This window comes from Papio anubis, chromosome 8 (genome assembly GCF_008728515.1).
Source record: "Papio anubis isolate 15944 chromosome 8, Panubis1.0, whole genome shotgun sequence".
NCBI classification, from domain to species: Eukaryota; Metazoa; Chordata; class Mammalia; order Primates; family Cercopithecidae; genus Papio; species Papio anubis.
In genome coordinates, this window is record NC_044983.1 from 40,576,644 (window position 1) to 40,597,455 (window position 20,812).

The window sequence follows — 20,812 nt, forward strand, 5'->3', positions numbered from 1 at the left end:
ACAATCTCTTTCAAAGGTACAAAAGAAACATACGACTCACTGGCTGCCTCCCAGACGGGAGCCAAGTAGCTAGGGAATAGGACTTAGAATAATACTTTTCACAGAATTCTCTTTTGTACTTTTTGAATTTTATACAGATGAATACATTTTATACAGATGAATACATTTCCTACTGAGAAAACAGTTTTTTTAACTTTTAAAAATATTATATGGTTAATACAAAACAAATACTATCTTGTAGGAAGTGGCAAATAGTACTTTTCAGCTGAGGCATCAAGCATTTCTAGAATGCATCTGAAACCCTATTTTCTCCTTTTCATCTAGAGGCCACAAATTTTGAGAGGATAAAGAGAGCTGAATAATTTTTTTATCAACTTCTATCATCCCCCTTCTAGTTCAAACATGATGGTTTCAATTCTAAGAACACTCTGGGCATCGTTAGAAAGTGCTGCGAGCTGGATTCAAAGACTAATACCTATGATTTGATAAAGGGTTTCACAGATCTATGAAACAAATATTGAAGGAGCATTCACTTATTTTTTTTTTTTTTTTTTTTTTTTTTGGAGACAGAGTCTAGCTCTGTTGCCCAGGCTGAAGTGCAGTGGCATGATCTTGGCTCACTGCAACCTCCACCTCCCAGGTTCAAGCAATGCTCCCTGCCTCAGCCTCCCAAGTAGCTGGGATTACAGGCACCCACCATCACACCTGGCTAATTTTTGTATTTTTAGTAGAGATGGGGTTTCGCCATGTTGGCCAGGCTGGTCTCGAACTCCTGACCTCAGGTGATCCACCCATCTCAGCCTCCCAAAGTCTGTAGGATTACAGGCATGAGCCACCATGCCTAGCCGTACTTGTTTTTTAATGCTTGTCATTTTCATGAAATACTGTAGTCTTGAACAACAGGCAGCTTGATGTGGCTGAAAGAGTACTAAGATTGAACAGACCCTAGGCTCTATTTCCATTTATTCCCTTAACTATATAATTCTGACTAAGTAAAACTTGGTGATCATAGCATCTGGACTGCCTATCTTTTGTACCTCTGTACAAAATTGTTACATCAAAAAATGTATGTATGCGAAAGCAAAATTCTTCAATATCTGAAATATTTCAATATTACCATCCATATAAAGTTTTAGGGGAACAGATCGTATCTCCCTTTTTCCTTCTTCTCTAGGTTTGTCCCAATTGGCTAAAGTTATGAGAAACAAAACTGTATTTTTATCAGTCTTCTTTCAAAGTTAATAAATTACGAAGACAACCCACTTACAAAGAATTCAAAGAGAGCAAAAAGAGAGTTTTTATTTTACTAAAAATTACATAAAGTCTCAAAGAGGCAAAAGGAAATATTCAGTAGCAAATTAATAGTTGGAGCTTGCACAGCACATTAACAAATGCCACGTTACTCTTACAATGGAGGGCTAATGAGAACAACAGGAAGCGTGGGATGGCAGCAACAAGAGCAAGAAGAGCCAATACAGAGGGAGGCTAAAAAAGTGACAACAGTTGCAGTTGGCACGCTGGCTGCCTTCAGCCTTCCTAATGATATGCTTTCTCAATGGTCTAAAGCTTGTTTAAAACCTTGGCTTTTTTTTTTTTTTTTTTTGAGATGGAGTCTTGCTCTGCTGCCCAGCCTGGAGTGCAGTGGCAGTCATCTCAACGCACTGCAACCTCTGCCTCCCAGGTTCAAGCAATTCTCCTGCCTCAGCCTCCCGAGTAGCTGGGATTACAGGCACCTACCACCATGCCCGGCTAATTTTTGTATTTTTAGTAGAGACATTCACCATGTTGGCCAGGGTGGTCTCGAACTCCTGACCTCGTGATCTGCCCATCTCAGCCTCCCAAAGTGTTGGGATTACAGGCGTGAGCCACCATGCCTGGCCAAACCTTGGCTATTCTTACTCATTAAGAGTAATGTGTTTACCTCTGTTACCACTGATGTGTTCCTACCCCTGTAGAATAATTTTCAGACAAAACAAATCCTTTTTTCTGCTTTAAAAGGCAATAAGTAAAAAGATGTATCCTTCTGGCTTGGAAGTTACCCTATCACACCATAACCATTGACTCAAAGTGTGATATCAAGTATGAAAAGTGCTTTAAAAATACAGAAGCATATAAAATGCAATGTTTGCTGGGAAGGGTGGTGTCTTCGAAACCGAGAGCTAAAAGTTAGACATGTGATTTTTAAAATTCATATCCAATTAAACAGTTACTACGTGCATACAATGTTTTGCTTCTAGGCCTTTGTACATGCTGTTCCCTTTTCAGGAACTACTCTCTTTCCCACCCCACCCATTTGCTTCCCCACTTCACTTACCTCACATGTGACTTCCTCTGAACAGACTTCCCTGACTTTCTCCACCCCCTCCTCTGTGTTTCCACAGTGCTCTATTTTACTTCATCAGAGCACTTATCACCATGTGTATTTATTACAGAGACGATGTCTGCTTTACCTACTCTGTCACTCCTAATCACTGTGCCGGTCCCTGGAAGATGCTTAATACATATGAAACAACCCAAACAAAACACTTAAAAATTTTTTAATTAAAACAAATTAAAAACAAACAAAACAACCAGATACTGACAGATAGATGGAAATACAAAGATGAAAAACAAGAACCTAAATCCACTAATAGGAGACAGGCTAAAAAAATACTATGTAAAATGAGCTACGATGCAAGTGTGTACAGATATATGTAGGATGAAGATGAAGACAGCTCTTGAAGTCAGCCTGGGAGCAGGCTGATAAGGTGGAAGAAACAAAGAAACTTGACTAAACTATGTCTGCAAGGTTGAAGCACTAATTAATGAGGAAGAAAGAATGGATAATAATCATTCCAGACAGGAGAAAAATATAGGGGCAAGGAAAAACAAGGCAGATCTGAAGAACTGCAGGGAGACTGATGCAATACAATGGCTCTGGAACTTAAGAGTGCATCAGAATCGCCTGGAGGACTTATTCGCATACGGGTTGCAAAGCCCCAAATTCAGTTTCTGATTGAACAGGCCTGGAATATGGCTCAAGAATCTGCATTTCAAACAAGTTTTTGGGGGACACTATTGCTGGTGCTAGTCCTCCACATCCACACTTTGAGAACTGGTATAGTGGAACACAGAGGGCATTATGAAGAAGTGGCAACTGACAAGTCTGGAGCAACACAGGGGAATGGGTTACAACTCAAATATACTATATTGCAGAATTTGGCACTGAAGGATTTTAAGCAGAGAAGTTTAATTTTAGAAAAATGGTAATAATAGCTAACATTGATGGAGTACATATGTGCTAAACACTATTTCTAAGGACTTTACATATTCTGTCCATTATAGCAGCTACTAGACATATGTGGCTATTTCAATTAAATTATAACTAAATAAAATTTAAAAGTCAGCTCCTTCCTCAAATAGCCATATTGCAAGAGCTCAATAGCTACACAAGGCTCTGGCTACCACAGAGGGCAGTACAGATACAGAATAGTTCTATAACTGCACAAAGTTCTGTTAGCCCAGATATATATTAACTCATTAAATTCTCACAACTTCACTATGAGATAAGCACTGTATTATTCCCATTTTATAGAAGAAAATGGGGCAAAGAATGGTTAAGCAAATTACCCAAGGTCATAAAGCAAGTAGTCCCAGTGTGGGATAGAAAGCCCAGATGGTCTGGTCTTTGTGCCTGTGTTCTTAATCACTTCTTAATAAAATCATTTTGGCAATAATGTGGACTAGACAAAGAAGATACTGGAGGAAGGAAAATCAATGGGAAGAAACTACTAAGGTGATCAGGAGAGAAATGATGAGGACCTGCTCTAACAAAGGACCTCGAATACACAAGAGGTTAAATAAAATATGTTAAAAAGTATAAGACAGAAGACAGGATGGAATAGAACTGAATCCAAAAGACAGGTAAGTGAGGTAGGGAAGATGACACCAAAGTTTCCATTTTAAGCATCAGAGTCAATGGCAACGGCTCTTACCACCGTAAGAAATGACAGCCAGTTAAAGGAAGTTGATAAATTCCATCTGAGCCATCGTGAATCTGATATCCTACACAATTTTTTTAATTAAAAAAAAACAAACAAAACAACCAGATACTGACAGATAGATGGAAATACAAAAATGAAAAACAAGAACCCAAAGTCACTAATAGGAGACAGGCTAAAAAAATACTATGTAAAATGGGCTATGATGCAAGTGTGTACAGATATATGCAGGATGGAGATGAAGACAGCTCTTGAAGTCAGCCTGGGAGCATACATAAAATACTACACAATGGAATATACAAGTCCAGAGATCAGAAGAGAGCTCTCAAATTAAGATATGAAATTAGAGTCATCAGTACAGAACACAGAGGTCTAGAGACAACTCAGGAAAGTTGAAACAATAAGAAACGAGTGAAGAACAGAACCTTAGGGAATCCAACATCTAGGATACAGGCAAAAGATAAAATGTCAATAAACTGCAAAGGAATTACCAGAAAGATGGGAAGACGGGGGAGACATCTAAGAATTATCCCAGAGTAAAGGGAAGAATGAATGGTCAACGAACCCTAAATGCAGCTGAGAGCTCAGGTAAAATAAGACTGAAAACTGTCCACAAGAGCAGTTTCAAATAGTGCTGCTCTAGGGCCAAAAGCCAGATTGCAGCAGACGTGGAATGAAGATAGACTTTTTTCAAGAAGTTTAAAAATGAAAAGAAACAGAGAGGGTATACATAGAAAGAAGGATCTGCAGTGGTTTTTTTTGTTGTTTTTACTCTAATGGGAGAGGCTTCCGCTGGCTAAGGACTAAGAAGTGAGAGAGAAAGACCGAGTCAAAAAATGTGACTACTTTTGATGGCACACAGCCCCTGAGGTAGGAGAGAATGGGGTCCTGAAAAAGAATGGAGAGATGAGCCTTTCACACTTCTTTCACTGTCCTATGAGAAGGTAGCAAAGGGGGCAGAAATAAGCACAGATGTATTTAGGACGGCACGAGGGGGTATAAACTCAACGAACTCAATTGGACAGATTCCATTATCTCTATGATGTAGCATATGAGAGTATCTACTGAAAATGAGAAAAAAAAAGGTGGGAGGAAATACTGAATTTCTGCAGACAGAAGAGACTATACACAGACATTCATCTTCAAGCAGAGGGTAGAGTTGAGATTGGAGGCCACAAATTTGTAAGTGGCATCCCACCACCACATGGTCATGAGATGTCCCCCAAAGTTAAAGCAGACAGGGTGGGCACAATGGCTCACGCCTGCAATCCCAGCACTTTAGGAGGCCGAGGTGGGCAGATCACCTGAGGTCAGGAGTTCGAGACCAGCCTGGCCAACACGGTAAAACCCCATCTCCGCTAAAAAAAAAATACAAAAATTATCCAGCCGTGGTAAGAGGCACCTGTAATCCCAGCTACTTGTAAGGCTGAGGCAGAAGAATCGCTTGAACCCAGGAGATAGAGGTTGCAGTGAGCAGAGATTGCACCACTGCACACCAGCCTGGGTGACAGAGCAAGACTACGTCTCAAAAAAAAAGAAAAGCAGAGAAGGTAAATGATTGGAGTTTGCCAACATGATGCAGCAGTAGTGAGTGAGTGAGGATGTGCCATAAGGCCAAGCAATGAGAACAGTATCAGAGTGATGGGAGGGCACCTGTCGGAATCATGCAGGTAACTTTCTCGCAACTATATACCACAAAAGATCTTCATGAGATAAAGCAGTGAGAGTAAGGAGAAAGAAAGGTGGAAGATTAGAGCAGTTACAGCCAGGGAGGACAATAAAACAGAATGTATATTTCCAGAAGTACACTGTCCTGGGTCCACAATGTGTTCATGAGGGTGTATGTGAAGTATGCTATTTCATCTATTTGTTTGAATGTCAATTATGAGGCTAAAAAGTACCTGCTTCTTCTGTCTCCTGACTCTTAGGCAGTCCTCACTATAGAGATGTTTGTTCTAAGCATTAGAGCAATGGTTCTCAACCCCAGCTGCACATCAGATAAACATTCTAAAAAAAAAAAAAAAAAAAAAACTGAAACCTGGGCCTCACTACTAGTCAAATTTAACTGGTTTGGTATTTATATTTTAAGCTTCCTCAGCTAATGCTAAAGTGAAGTTAGTGCCAGGAACCACTGCTTTCCAAAGAATAGGGCTTTGGATTTATATTACAGAATTAAAGAAAAACTGAGTGGCATGGAAAAAAGTAAGGCAGGAAGATGGTGAAAGAGGGTCTAAATACTAAGATATTTAAAGATGCCCTGAATAGAAAAATTGGAAAACCATTAAAGTACAGAATCACACTCCACACACAAAAATAATAATAATGTTTCTGAGAGTTCTGTTAAAGGTTCTAGAAAACTCAGGAGTTAAATGCTTCGCTGTACCCAATGACTAAGAAAAAAGGAACCTAGACTTTACTAAGCTCAAAGAATTGAAAACCAACACTTAGCAGCTCTCCAGGTCAACTACAGTTCACAATTCTCTGGAGGAAAACGCAGCCCACAGTACAAGTCTGACAACACCTCTAGATCTGCGCAATCACCTATTCTACATAAATAGTAAACGGCAAAAGAAGCAACTATTATATTCTTTCACACATTAAAAGTTTTTTTTTATTTGGCTGCCAGATTTTATTTCCATACCAGTTATCTTCTTCTTAACAAGTTACACCTATAATCTTAAAATCGCCCAGTTATTTTACAAATAACTTATCCTTTATTTGCCACTATTCTAACGTACTTGTTAAGTTTTACAACAAAGCACAAGTGATGCAGAGATGAAGTGTTAGTCATAAAGACCAATAAAGAAAAAATGAGGCGCTGTCTGCGGTCTTCCCCACATGGTCTGTTTACAGGTAACATTACAACTCTTTCAAGCTCCTCCCAGACGCTGTGTTTATAGAAGTGCTAGACTATATACTTTTGGTCCACCCATATTTAACGTCTTTGGTAAAAATCACTTCATCAATAGAAAGGTTTGTACCTTGCTATCTCTAGCTCAGTCTCAAGAATTTTAAATTCTAACCAACTATCCAAGTCACTCAGAGGTCATTTGTGTTGCAGACCTACTGAAAATTAGACTTACCTTTAAATTGACTTTTTTTTCCAAAACTCAAGGAGTACTTTTTCTTCCAGCATTAAGGTAGCTCAACATGTTCCTCTTCTAATATTTAGCCAACAACTTAAGAAAACCTTGATTCCTCTCATTTGGGCCATAAGAAAGCAGTCTTTTCCCAAAAAGTTGTTTCAAAACTCTAACAAGAGTGTATAGCTATTTTCACACACTGAAATAGCAGATTTATATACTTGTGGCTTACAATACCACCAAAATTCTCTAGACAAGATTTATTCTATGGTTTCCATTAAGGAAGAGAATTCTAACTAAATTATTTTAGGCTCACTGCTCTCTAAGGCCATAAAGCAGTACTACAGCATAATGAAAAAAGCACAGAACTGAGAAGGGCCTGACCAGTTATCCCAGATGGTATTAACTTGCTGTGTGGCACTGGACAAGACATTTCAACGTCTTTGGCTCTCAAATTTCCCTATTATTTGTGAAATCAGATTAGAATCACTGTGATCCAAAATAGCTACTGGCTCAACATTCAATAAAATGCAGAAGATACAAGTCTTTTTTTCTAATAATCTGTATTTTGTAAGCATAATAGAATTAAACCATAAAAGATACCTCAATCAACACTACAGCCAGACTTACTTCTCCTTAGCAGTCTTATTTTGTTTAATTGCTGACAGTTAAAAACTATTTTGACCCAGAATGGCATACTACTGTGATCTCTATGCTTAATTTCAACCCCTAACAAAATAGTGCCACACTACAAACGGTTTCTTCACCTGTTCCCTAATGAAGTTGAAAGTAATTCCTTGGCCTTGAATTTAAAGATACATGTACAGGGCTGATGAAAGCCATCTGTTGGGAACTATGACTTTCATGTGAAAGGAAAAAACCAGAAGGAACTGCTTTCATTTTCCTGGGAACCAGCTGCAGCTGAATGAGTCCTAATCCTGCTCCAGCTGGGACAAGCAGAAGGGTGAAGTTACTCTTGGTCTAATTCACTCGCTGCAGATCCTTTGTGAAATGACTCCACCCCTGAGTAGCCAACTGGTAAACAACTTTATCAGAATGAAGCTCTTAATAATTCCTATACATAAATCAGAGAATGAAAAGTACTCATTATTATAATTTTAAGAAACACTCCCCAGGACACCAGAAAAAAATAAATTTTTAATTCTATTTAAACCAGCAAACTTGGCACCTAGATTTTAGTCCTCTTACATAGCTAAGAACCAAGTCGGTATGACAAATATACTTTTTCTAAAACTTTAAATGCAAAGAGAAAATAAATCTAAAAGATGTTAAGGAGATTCTTACAGCTTCAAGAAGACTGAATGATATAAATTTTCTTTGCAGATTCATCATAGTTCCTGTTATGTATTTGCTCTCCTAGTATTAAACGTAAGTGTAACAAAAAAAGTATTGGCCCACATGTCCAGGATGAACTAAAGAAAAACAGGCAGCAAGGATAAAAAAAGAAACTTAATGTATTTTGCATTTCCTTATATTCATTTTCCATTTAGTTTTCTACAAGACACATGAAAACTTGTATTATTAAATACTATTAAATACCTATTAAATAAACATCATGTGCCTATAAAACTTAATCATATAGAGTTTTTTGAGACTTCAATAAGAAAGTACACGTTAAAGCTCTTAAAAAAAAATCTCCCAGTGAGCTGAGATCCGGCCACTGCACTCCAGCCTGGGCGACAGAGCGAGACCCCGTATCAAAAAAAAAAAAAAAAAAAGTCTCCAACACATCATCAGCCCTTAACAAATGTTAGCTATTAATAGGTTTCTATAAGCAACTCTTTACATTCCCTTAGCCTACTGATGCAGGGCAAAGAAAAAACGAAGTTAAGATGGTTAGATCCTCTAGATTTCTATTCCTGAAGCCATTTGTGGTACCTGATGTCTTCATTAATTTCTTCTTTTATTTCACCAATTGGAAGGTAGACCAAGAAAGAGTAAAGTACTCAGTCGCTAGAAAAATGTCTAGGTTGTAAGTATAAAAAAATTGGTGGCTGGGTGTGGTGGCTCACACCTGTAATCCCAGCACTTTGGAGGTCAAGGCGGGTGGATCACCTATGGTCAGGAGTTCGAGACCAGCCTGGCCAACATGGCAAAACCCTGTCTCTACTAAAAATACAAAAAATTAGCCGGGCGTGGTGGCGGGTGCCTATAATCCCAGCTACTCAGGAAGCTGAGGCAGGAGAATGGCCTGAACCTGGGAGGTGGATGTTGCAGTGAGCCAAGATCGCACCATTGCACTCTAGCCTAAGCGACAAGAGCAAGACTCTGTCTCAAAAAAAAAAAAAAAAAAAGAAAGAAAGAAAAGAAAAATTGGTTTGGTATAGAACTTTGGATTAGTAATGGCTAACCCAAGCTTTAGTAGTTCAGTAGTTTTATTTCGGGGTGTGTCATGGGCTGAAAATTACAAAAAATCATTGAGCTAGAAGATCAAAAACATCTGTACACTTGGCCAGGTACAGGGGCTCACACCTATAATCTCAGCACTTTGGGAGGCCAAAGCAGGTGGATTACCTGAGGTCAGGAGTTCAAGATTAGCCTGGCCAACACAGTGAAGCCCTATCTTTACTAAAAATACAAAAATTCGTTGGGCGTGGTGGCACATGTCTGCAATCCCAGCTCTTCGGGAGACTGAGGCAGGAGAATCGCTTGAACCTGGAGGCAGAAGTTGCAGTGAGCCAAGGTTGCACCACTGCACTGCAGTCTGGGCAACAGGGTGAGATTCTGTCTCAAAAAAAAAAAAAATGTACAGCTGATTGCACTTAAACAGATACTATTTTACAACATATCTCGGAGTTATTTTTCAATTTCTGAATTTTTAAAGAATAAATCTGCTGAGACAAAGTTAGTTCCTAACCAGATTTACAATTAATCCACCTCAATGACTTGTTAGTAACAAATTTTTATTTCTAGCCCACTGCTCCTGGTACATTTGAAGTCACAAACAAATGGTATGAACAATGATGTCAGAAATGTACGGCATGGGCCGGGCGTGGTGGCTCACGTCTGTAATCCTAGCACTTCGGGGGGTGGAGGCAGAGGCAGAGGTGGGCGGATCACCTGAAGTCAGGAGTTCCAGAACAGAACTGGCCAACATGGGGAAACCCCGTTTCTATTAAAAATACAAAAATTAGGTGGGTATGGTGGCACATGCCTGTAATCACAGCCGGCAGGCGGGGGAGGCAGTAGAATTGCTTGAACCTGGAAGGCGGAGGTTGCAGTGAGCTGAGATCAGGCCACAGCACTCCAGCCTAAGCGACAGAGCAAGACTCCATTTCGAAAAAATTTAAAAAAGAAATGTATGTCATAAAAAATGTTTAAATTATTAAATGTAACAATTATTGAGATCAATCCATTTCATATGTGATAATATTACAATATCTATGTTTACCACATCATTGTATCCTCAATATTTTATCTTTTGCTTTCAGAAGATTTTTTGTTTTTCTGTTTTCCAAAGTGATCAATCATTTTGTCAAGCAGTCCACGTAGCCCTGAACTTAACAGCATGGACAACTATTCATTTCCTTTTTATACAGTATCAAAGCAAGAATCTGAAATTGAAATTTCCAAGCTTACATTGGTTAACAATTATAAAATACCATGATTCTAACATATAAAATGTGAAACAACTCTACTATAAAGGTCATTTCCAAATAGCTAAATCAAAACTTGATCACTCTTAACTTTCAGTAACTTAAAAATATATCCCTGGCCAGGCGCGGTGGCTCACGCCTGTAATCCCAACACTTTGGGAGGCCAAGGCGGGCGGATCATGAGGTCAGGAGTTCAAGACCAGCCTGGTCAACCTGGTGGAAACCCCATCTCTACTAAAAATATAAAAATTAGCCGGGCATGATGGCGTACACCTATAATCCCAGCTTACTCGGGAGGCTGAGGCAGGAGAATCACTTGAACCCAGGAGGTGGAGGTTGCACCACTGCACTCCAGCCTGGGCAATAAAGCAAAACTCCCTCTCTCAAAAAAAAAAAAAAAAATCCACATTTTAATCAGTATCTCTACATCAAAAATTTAAATTCTAAATTCCAGTCAAATTCCGCTCTACTTACTCTATAATTTAAAATATAAATTCCAATAAAACAAAATAATTTTGACTCTACTAAGAGTTGACCATAGAGATGTAACTTAGAGTGAAAGGAAAGAGATTTATCATTGGATCTTTCTGCTCCAGGTTACCTAGCTGGGAGTAACCTGAACAATAACATTAGTTGACAATACCTCTCTTCCCTTTCCAACTGAATGCTTTAGCAAATTATAATTCTGTTCCAAAATACTATGCCACCAAATAACAACACTTTTAATGAGTTGGCTGATTACCATGAAAGAGAATACTTTTCTGGGCTAGTAATACAGAACACAAACTATATATATTCAAGTAAATTATGTCAGTGTGTAAAATGAACTCAGAAGTTTGAAATCAGGTGAAAATTATTCTTGGAAGGAAACTGAATCTTTCCAAGACTCACTATATAAAGATAATTTTTTAAATGGACCATCACAATCTCAAATAATTGCTTTGCCCACTAAACATCTAATTATTTCTCAAAGTCATGACACTTAATTGGTATGAAAAAATAATAATATAAAAAAATTAACAGTTCATAAACTAAAAAAGGCTTTCAAAAAATGTATTTTGTATCTCTATTCTGTCTGCTTTAATCCCCTCACAGGACCTAAGTCCTAAATCCACTGTTCACGGCAGGCATTCAAATGTTTGCTAAATAAATAATGAATAAGTGAAGTAAATGGAACAAATTACCTTACAGTAATATCTATATATTAAAAAGAAATTTACAAGGAGGAAGTTGCTATTTAAGCCAGTTACACACTATTCTCCTCACCTATAATCCCATGATTCAAGGAAAGCAGTATTTCTGTCCCAAATTAAAGCACTCTGGTATAGCCATACAACTGATCCCTACCATGCCTATCAGAAAATTTCTGTTAGTGACAACTGAAATGAAAACTAGTAAGCATAGAAATTATCTTTAAGGGAAAAAAAACGGCATGTAGGCAAAACCTTTTTTTAATGGACCTCAGATATACAAAACTAGATTACTCATAATCTTTGGTTCCTAACACATTCTTATCACTGGTCCAAAGTGAGTTTTCAAATCTGTTCTGCAAAAAAGAAAAATGGACACAAACAACGAAGGGGGGTGGAGAATTTGTACTTTTACAATTAGGAAATGTGCTATGAAGTTAACACCAAGGACATTCATGAGTTTGTACTTGAGTGCAGTGATAGCCATCATACGTTACTGCTCCTAAGAGGTGGTCAGTATGGCTATTAGAAAGAATTTGGAGCCAGACTGCCCAAATTCAAATCCTAGCTCTGCCACCTAATATTTGTGTGACTTCTGCAAGCTACTGAAATCTCTTTTATGCCTCAGTTTCTTCACCTGTAAAATAAAAGTACCTATTTCACTGCTAGTACTGTTATGTTATTAATAGCTAGCTAACCTAACAGTAGCTAGTTATGTTAGAAGATTAAATGAGTTAATATACATATAGCATTAAAGTAACGCCTGGCACATAGTAAATAAACAAATAAATAAACTCACCATGAACTACCACACTCTAAAGTTAGCTCAAAAATTTCCCTTATAACATGGGTTAAAAACTTTTTTTTTTTGGGATGGAGTCTTGCTCTGTTGCCCAGGTTGGAGTGCAGAGGCACAATCTAGGCTCACTACAACCTCCACCTCCCAGGTTCAAGCGATTGTCCTGCCTCAGCCTCCCAAGTAGCTAGGATTACAGGCACCCCCCATCATGCCAGGCTAATTTTTGTATTGCTGTAGAGACAGGGTTTCACCATGTTGGCCAGGCTGGTCCTGAACTCCTGACCTCAGGTGATCTGCCCCCCTCGGCATCCCAAAGTGCTGGGATTACAGGCCTGAGCCACCAGGCCCGGCCAAAAAACTTTTAATCATAGTATCCCATGGATTCTCCTCAGTACTTATCAATGTGAGAAGAATACAGACTAAAGTTCAAATGTCTTCACAAAAACTCCTCTTAAACATATTCCAACACAGTTGATCTCCCAGAAGGATCAAAACCACTGCTGAAAATCTAACATACAATTCCTTCCAAAGGTTAGTATCACAAAAAAAAAAAAAAAGGTAGAATTGAAACCGGAAAAAGTAAAGAGGAACTTGCTCAGGTTACTCCACGCAGTCTTTGAATTTCATCTTCACCTTACAGTTGGTCAGGTTAATAGAAATCCCTGCATTAGCATCCCAGAGAAGACAGAACTGTTTCTGTTCCAAGCAGATTGCCTGGTCCACAGTAGGTGTTCAACGACTACATGCCAAACCAATTAATGCCTAAAAGTGAAACTACTTCTGACCTATATACCCTCCTTTCTCCATCACTGTCAAATAAACTCTGGATATTTTTTTTTTTTTTTTTTTGAGAACATCTAGGTTCGTAACAGCAAACCATCAATTCTGCATATGAACTGACTGCGTAGTTTGAAGGAAAGAAAATAGTTAAAATACAATAAAAGGGGCAGAGATAATCTGTTCAAAGGAATAATCCCTCACCCTAGAGTTCACTGTATTACGATTTTGAATGTAAACTTTTCCTTTCTTTGGGGGAAGTCACACAAGTAATTCACTACTGAAAATAAGACTCCATTTAAAAATACAGAACAGAGCTCATCAACTCTAATTTAATAGATGTTATCATGAAATTAGTTTTCCAAAGAGATCAGTACACATACAAGTCTACTTACTCAAAGAAACAAACTCTATTTTCCCACATGTCTAAATTGAGTTACTTCAGTTAACAACCCTATAGGCAGGGCGCGGTCCAGCACTTTGGGAGGCTGAGGTGGGTGGATCACCTGAGGTTGGGAGTTTGAGACCAGCCTGACCGACGGGGAGAAACCCTGTCTCTACTAAAAATACAAAATTAGCCGGGCATGGTGGTGCATGCCTGTAATCCCAGCTACTTGGGAGGCTGAGGCAGGGGAATTGCTTGAACCTGGGCGGTGGAGGCTGCGGTGAGCCAAGTGCCATTTGCACTTCAGCGAAATTCCGTCTTTAAAAAAAAAAAAAACTATATATGAAAGCAATGTAAGCAAATGGGTATTTCTTTTTCATTTTTTCAATTATTAAATCACTTTTGTTCTTCTCACTTTATTTCTCCAAAAGCAAATGGGGCCAGGTACGGTGGCTCATTCCAATAATCTCCGCACTTTGAGAGGCCGAGGTCGGCAGGTCGCTTTAGGTCAGGAGTTGAGACCAGCCTAGCCAACATGGTGAAACCCCGTCTCTACTAAAAATACAAACAAACAAAAAAAAAAGTAGCCAGGCGTGGTGGCACACATCTATACTCCCAGCTACTCAGGAGGCTGAGACAGGACAATCGCTTGAACCTGGGAGGCGAAGGCTGCAGTGAGCTGAGATCACACCACTGAACTCCAGTCAAAGCAAAACAGCACATCTCTACTGAGTTAAACTTTTCTTAATGCAAAGGTGCTATGAAATGGCCTCAACAAAGGTCCTTAGCTCAGCTGCAAAATAAGGACTGTTGGATTAGACGGTTCTCAGGGTCCCTTCCAAAAGTAAAATCCCAGGGTTCCAGGACTTGGATTTGCCTTGCACTGTACTATACTGACTACCTTTTAAAAATATGCTCAAATGACATTTTTATATGGCTAATATTTTTTAAAATTAAAATATCTATTGATAATTCAAGCAAGTGTAATTACAATAAAAGCAGACAACAGGCCAGGCATGGTGGTTCACGCCTGTAATCCCAACACTTTGGGAGGCAGAGGCGGGTGGATCACCTGAGGTCAGGGGTTCGAGACCAGCCTGGCCAACAAGGTGAAACCCCGTCTCTACTAAAAATACAAAAATTACCCGGGCATAGTGGTGCATGTTAATCCCAGCTACTTGGGAGGCTTAGGCAAGAGAATCGCTTGAACCTGGGAAGCGGAGATTGCAGTGAGTGAGACTGCACCACTGCACTTCAGCCTGGGCGACAGAGCGAGACTCCGACTCAAAAATAAATAAAAGCAAACAGGTGTCTTAACAAGAACTTATAACATCTACTTCACAGGTATGGCACTGAATTGATCTAACTATAAATTATTTCCTGTTTCCAGGCAGTTAACCTGTTAGATCATTTAAAAATTGTAGCAATCCAATCATTGTATTTAACTTCAGCCACATGTGATAAAGCTTCTACAGGTAAGAGTTCTTAGAGCATACAGAATAAAGCATTTTAATTACTTGTCTACTTTGAATTTTTAATACATACTCTTAATAAACGCTCAAATTATATAGAGCCATTTTATGAATGAGATTCTCTGTCAATTCATGACTATATGAGAATCATTTCAAGAGTAATAACAGCAAGATTATGTTTTATTTCAATGTTCACAGGGAAAATTGAACCCTAGAATAGATCTCTAAAACTTTCATCAAAGAAAAATACTGTTAATTTTCAGTTGTTGAAGAAAAATCTCCAGGTATTCAGTGGGCTGCTAATAATACAACAAATTTAGATCAAATCTCAAATTTTCAAAATACATTCAATGTTAACTTTACCATCTTTCCACCCTAGGAGTACCCCCATCATCTTAAGCAAAATGAAGACCATTTTACTTATGTCTACCAAGGTGTGCAGCAACTTAAAGCATCACTGCTCTAAGCACCTCAAGAAAATTTACAGCTAAGATACTAGATCAATGTAAAAAACAGGTACTAACAAAATTCTCCTAATCTCCAAATATCTATTTAAGCACCAAAATTTACTGTTTAAGAAGTCGTACTTTCAACTATACACAATAACATCCTAAAACACAACAGAGTAAAGTATACACCTGGGCATCAAAACTTCCAACTCTCCAGAACTTTACCTTTCTGTTTTTAGAACAGGTGTCACTCAGTTGTCCAGGCTGGAGTGCAGTGGTGAGAGCATAGCTCACTGGAGCCTCAGACCCCTGTACTCAAGCAATCCTCCCCAGCACAGCCTCTCAAGTAGCTAGGACTACAGGCGTGCCCATACCTGGCTAATTTTTCTATTTTTGGTGGACATGGGGTCTCGCTATATTGCTCAGACTGGGCTCAAACTCCTAGGCTCAAGCCATCCTCCTGTCCCAGTCTCCCAAAGCGCTGGGATTACAGGCATGAACTACTGTACCAGGCCCTCCAGAACTCTTCTAATTTAGGATACTGTATTCCTGTCCCATGCAACTACAGCTGTCATAAATAACAACATTCAGGACTTGATCATATGCAAAGCCATAATACATGATAGAAAGCTATAATACAAACAGCAGAAACAAGAATTGCTAAGTTTGCTTAGTTGCGCCTATGGGTCATGAGAATCTGTCTCATTCCTGTCTAACGAGTAATCTGCAACAAAATGGAAAATAGAAAAAGACAGGTTCTCAGAGTCATCTGCTTGTTTCAAATTCAAGTCTCCAGGATTTGGCTGCTCATCAACTTCCAGTAGTAACGCATTATAAGAACCTTTAGTTAAAAGTTTTATAGTCTCACGCTGGACTACTCCTCAAGCAAAATAATAAAAAAAAGTTTTTAAAAAAAGGTTTTAAACTAATATGCCACTTTTTCATTGCAATGTAAAAAAGTTCTTTTAAGAAGATTAACATTCTACATTTTTATCTTAGGCTTCAAATATTTCAAAGTACCAGAACAAATCTATGTTGTCATAGCTACAACTCACCAATAAAAAACCAGAGGTGATGACTCCACTGAAGTCCCCAAACAAAAAACTTGAATATAACTTGCCAGAAATGTGAATTTGTAGCATCCTATATCATCAGCTCTATAAACCCGGAGGCATATGCCATTCTTACCTTATCCTTTTCATGTGGAAGAAGGGACACTGGAGGTAAACAGGAAAGAGACTCACAACACTCTTTCCCATCCACATTGGTTGCTTTAGTGTTGAGCCGATAAAGAGGTCCATCTTTAAGGAGTCTGCCATGGCCAATGGCACGTTTGATAGCCAATCGTAACTGCTGGTGAAAGCCAGAGGCAGCACTGCCTCCAAATAACGCAGACACATCCTTCTGACCTTTCAAAAAACGTTCAATGCTTTTCAAAGTTGAGCCACCAGACTCTGCCAAGCCCTCAACTGCCCGCTTTATCAGTTTATTCCAATCCACATTTTGTTTATTATCCAATTTTCCATGGTTCCGAGGCTTAGGAAGTGCTATTCGCCCAGGATTATCAGGATCTTTATAGGAATTGAGTCCTTTATTTGAGACTTTTAAAATCGTTCCATCTTTAACACTCAACTCCAATTGTTCTAAAACAGTTTTACGATCCAAGCCATGGGATGAAGACACAGCATTGCATATCCTTTCTTCTGAAGGACGCTGTTTCTGCTTTTTCACTTTTTTGATGGCCTCCAAAATCCACTCAGTATAAAGCGGGTTTGCGAGTTTTACCATGGTGAAGGATTCTGTATATCCATAGAGTCGTTATCCCTTATCCTGATGCTGAGTAAGTTTTACACCATGGAAACCAAGATTCTCGGAGGCTGGGAACCAGTTAACCATAGCATACAAGTTTTCTGGCCTAAGTCCTTCCTCCTTTCACAAAACAGAATGCCTCCCCAATTGTACTATAGAAACCAAAACAACCTGTTGTTTGAAATGTCTTCCAACTTCCCAATGAATTTCTCAATAGCACCACACATAGGTCTTGTCATAAAGCTGTAAGAACTCAAGAATATTTCATTCCCGGCTTCAGAGCAGAAAAATGTGCATCTTATGCCTGAAAAGCAATGAAAATAAGGTCAGTTTTCTACCAACACCTATTTCGAACGAAAATAAGCATCCTCATCTTAAAGCAATCAAACAGCAAGTGTTTAGTGGGCACCTTTGCCAATTTCCAAATTTATCTATTAACATTCCAAAACAATCATGTATGTAAACCATTGGGATAAAAAACAAAAGAAAAAAAAACATGAGTAATTAGGATACAATGAGGAAACACGATGAGTGTTCTAAGAATGACCTTAAGCTACCACTAACCAGAGGGGGTGATGGCTATTCTGTACTCCGCAATCTCTGCTCGCCAGTCTAGGAATTTCAACTCTTCCTTGACATCTTTCCCCAAGAAACTAGTCAGCACTTCAACAAGTATCTGGATTAGTAGAAAGAATCCTGCAATGAAAGTAAGAGTGAATCTTTCATCTTTCAAAATTCTAGACATTCAGAGTGGACAAAAACAGTCAATAAGATAGGCAGAAAACGATTGAGAAAATTTTAGCTATTTCTTATATGAAAAGAAACAATGAATACAATATGCACACCCAGTTTATAATTTTAGTATTACCTTAATCTTTCCTAATGGAAACAAAAATACTATTGAAAATAGCCTAGTGTGAAAGTGCTGCCTGAATTTAACAATAATTCACTTACATTCAAATTTTAAGAATTATATGCTGATAGCTTCTCCTAACCCAAACTAAGATGTTTCCTTACATTCAAATTTTAAGAATTATATGCTGATAGCTTCTCCTAATCCAAACTAACATGTTTCTATCCATATGCTGAAGAGAGTCACAACTGTCAAACTGCATATAAGTAATCCATAGACAGGAAAACTAGACGTGAGGAAGGCCCAGAATCACTGGGGTCAACGCACATGCTACATGTCAAATGTACAGTACAGAAAAAGAAATGTACCGGCTACTTGTGGGTCTAAAGAGACACCCAAATAATAAAGATATAAATTCAAGATTGCTGTCCTGAAACGAACACTAATAAAACATAAACACAAACATACTGTCTCTCTGAATCAAAGTAAGTATCCCTACAAAAGAATCTGGTAGATGCAATTTTATTTAATCACTAAAATACTGAATTCTGAATCTAACTCTTTTACCTCGAAAACTAAGTTTAACTGAAGTGTTTTTTAGAACTTCTGCTCTCATTCTAGAGATCATTTGCATTACAATATAAACAATGCTAGACAAATGGCTCCCACAGCAACTATTCTTAGTACTGACATTAAAATCAAACGGAAAACTAATACACACTAGGAAAGAGATATTACTATTAACTCTGATAGGAAAGAAAAGAGTGAAGCAAACATTCAAACCTGAGCCAAGATTTGTTTTTAAATTAGCTGCCTAAATAGAAGCCCCCTGGGAGAGCTATGCTTCAATTTGGTGAGGGTCTCAAGAGGGTAGATATCAGAGTATTATTACTCCAAGCAAGCTCATTATACAGATATTAAGTCTAAACTAAAAGAGAAGCTACAACCTGAGTTTAAGCTGGGAACGAACGTCCTAATTAACTAAGCTTCGCAGGTAAAAAAAAAATGAGTGACAGTCACTCATTGTCTTTCCGGCCGGGATTGTCATCAGTCTCCTGGTCTTCGGAAAGTCAAGCGCCTGCAGCCTCAGATCTTAACTCCCGGAAAGTACACTAGCGGCTAGAGCGAGCGCAACTCGCTTCCGACAGTCCTTCCCGTCCCCATTCCCCACCCCCAAACACGTCTTCGCGCTCTCTTTTCAAAGAGCAAGAAACTTTAAAAACTTGGATCCGCACAGCCCCGCAGCACGCCGATGGGCGCTGCGCCGTTTCCACGCGATGGAAACAGACCCAGAGCACAAGTTAACAATGAAATCACGTGAAGGAGTTCAGAGCGGTGCATCGCCCCGGCCCAGCTCCGCACCCTAAGCTCTGGGGGCCGGCTCCAGGGCGGCGCGGGCTGCTGGAGCCTGACAGTCGTGCACCGAGCCAAGCGGCGAGGTTGACAGGCGCCCGGCCTCCCCTCGGCGGCGGGGCTGACAGCCCGGCAGACACAACACCACACGTGCTGCGCCTCGCACCACAACACCCGCCGGCGCATCAAGAAGCGCTCGCCACCTCGCCCGGCGGATCCCGCGCCCCGGCAGAAGACCAAGCCGGGCGGAACCCGAGGCCGGGCCCTGGCGCCCGCAGGCGCGGGGAGGCTTGACCCGGCCCGGCCGGCACTGCGCGCGGCGGGCGGGTGGGCGCGCCCCGAGGGAGAGCGGGCTCGCCGGCTCCGCGGCCGAGGCTCACGGCCTGGGCGCTCGCCGCCCGCCCACCCGCCGGCTCCCCGGGGCTGGGCCCAGCCGGCAGGGTCAGGCGCGGGGCCTGGCTTGGGGCCGGGCGGCGGCGCGCGCGGGCCGGATGGGGCAGCCGGGCTCCGGGCGGGCCGGGCGGGCGGGCGCGAGGGGGCGGCCGGCGCCCAGCCGAGGCCTGGCGCAGAGCAGCGGGAGGCGGCGCGGGCGCGGCGGGGCTGGCGGCCGCCGACCCGCGGGGCGGCGGGTGGGCCTGGGCAGCTCAGCCTCAGGCTGGACGACCAGGGCACCGGGGACAACCTCTTCACCGGGAGAAGCCGGATCAGGGACCGGGCGGACCTGGAGAATGCCGCGGCGGCCGCCATCTGCAGAACGGTGAAACCAGCCAGGGAGGAGGCGAGGCAGCAGGTTTCTCGCAGAGAACGTCGCGAAAGGGAACGGCAACCTGGGGAAGGAGCAGGAAAACCTGGAGCAGGAGGCGAGGCGGAAACCCGGCAGCGCGGGAGAGGGCGGCCAGGAGCAGGAAGAAACTGGGCCGGAAGCCGGAAGAGCCGGAGGGCAGGGCAGAGACAGCAAGGAAAACCGGCCGGTGGGATCCACGGTAATTCAGGCCACAAGGCTCCCGAAAACAGGGGTCACGAGGACGTGGGGCTGGAGGCCGTT

General features: G+C 40.7%; 1 protein-coding gene, 1 long non-coding RNA gene and 1 other non-coding gene across 5 annotated transcripts in view; 1 reads left to right on the forward strand and 2 right to left on the reverse strand.

Annotated features, from left to right (window-relative positions):
• Positions 1 to 8,493, forward strand: part of LOC116276349 — a 53,625-nt gene extending 45,132 nt beyond the window's left edge. The window contains exon 3 of the long non-coding RNA XR_004185801.1: positions 8,408 to 8,493. This is a non-coding gene — a long non-coding RNA (uncharacterized LOC116276349). The remainder of the gene's footprint in view (positions 1 to 8,407) is intronic.
• Positions 1 to 19,542, reverse strand: part of KAT6A (lysine acetyltransferase 6A) — a 121,690-nt gene extending 102,148 nt beyond the window's left edge. The window contains exons 1-2 of one of the 3 annotated variants that reach the window (XM_031669525.1): positions 18,126 to 19,542; positions 16,941 to 17,865 (exon numbers count right to left, since the gene is read on the reverse strand). In XM_031669525.1, coding sequence (XP_031525385.1) covers positions 16,941 to 17,540 — 600 coding nt within the window. In that variant the 5' untranslated portion in view covers positions 17,541 to 17,865; positions 18,126 to 19,542. The other 2 variants (XM_031669524.1, XM_021942268.2) reach the window with 2 other exon arrangements.
• On the reverse strand, positions 12,134 to 12,205 carry LOC116268760. The gene has a single exon (XR_004175926.1). It is a non-coding gene; the product is annotated as a small nucleolar RNA SNORD112 (small nucleolar RNA).
• Positions 19,543 to 20,812: the final 1,270 nt, after the last annotated feature.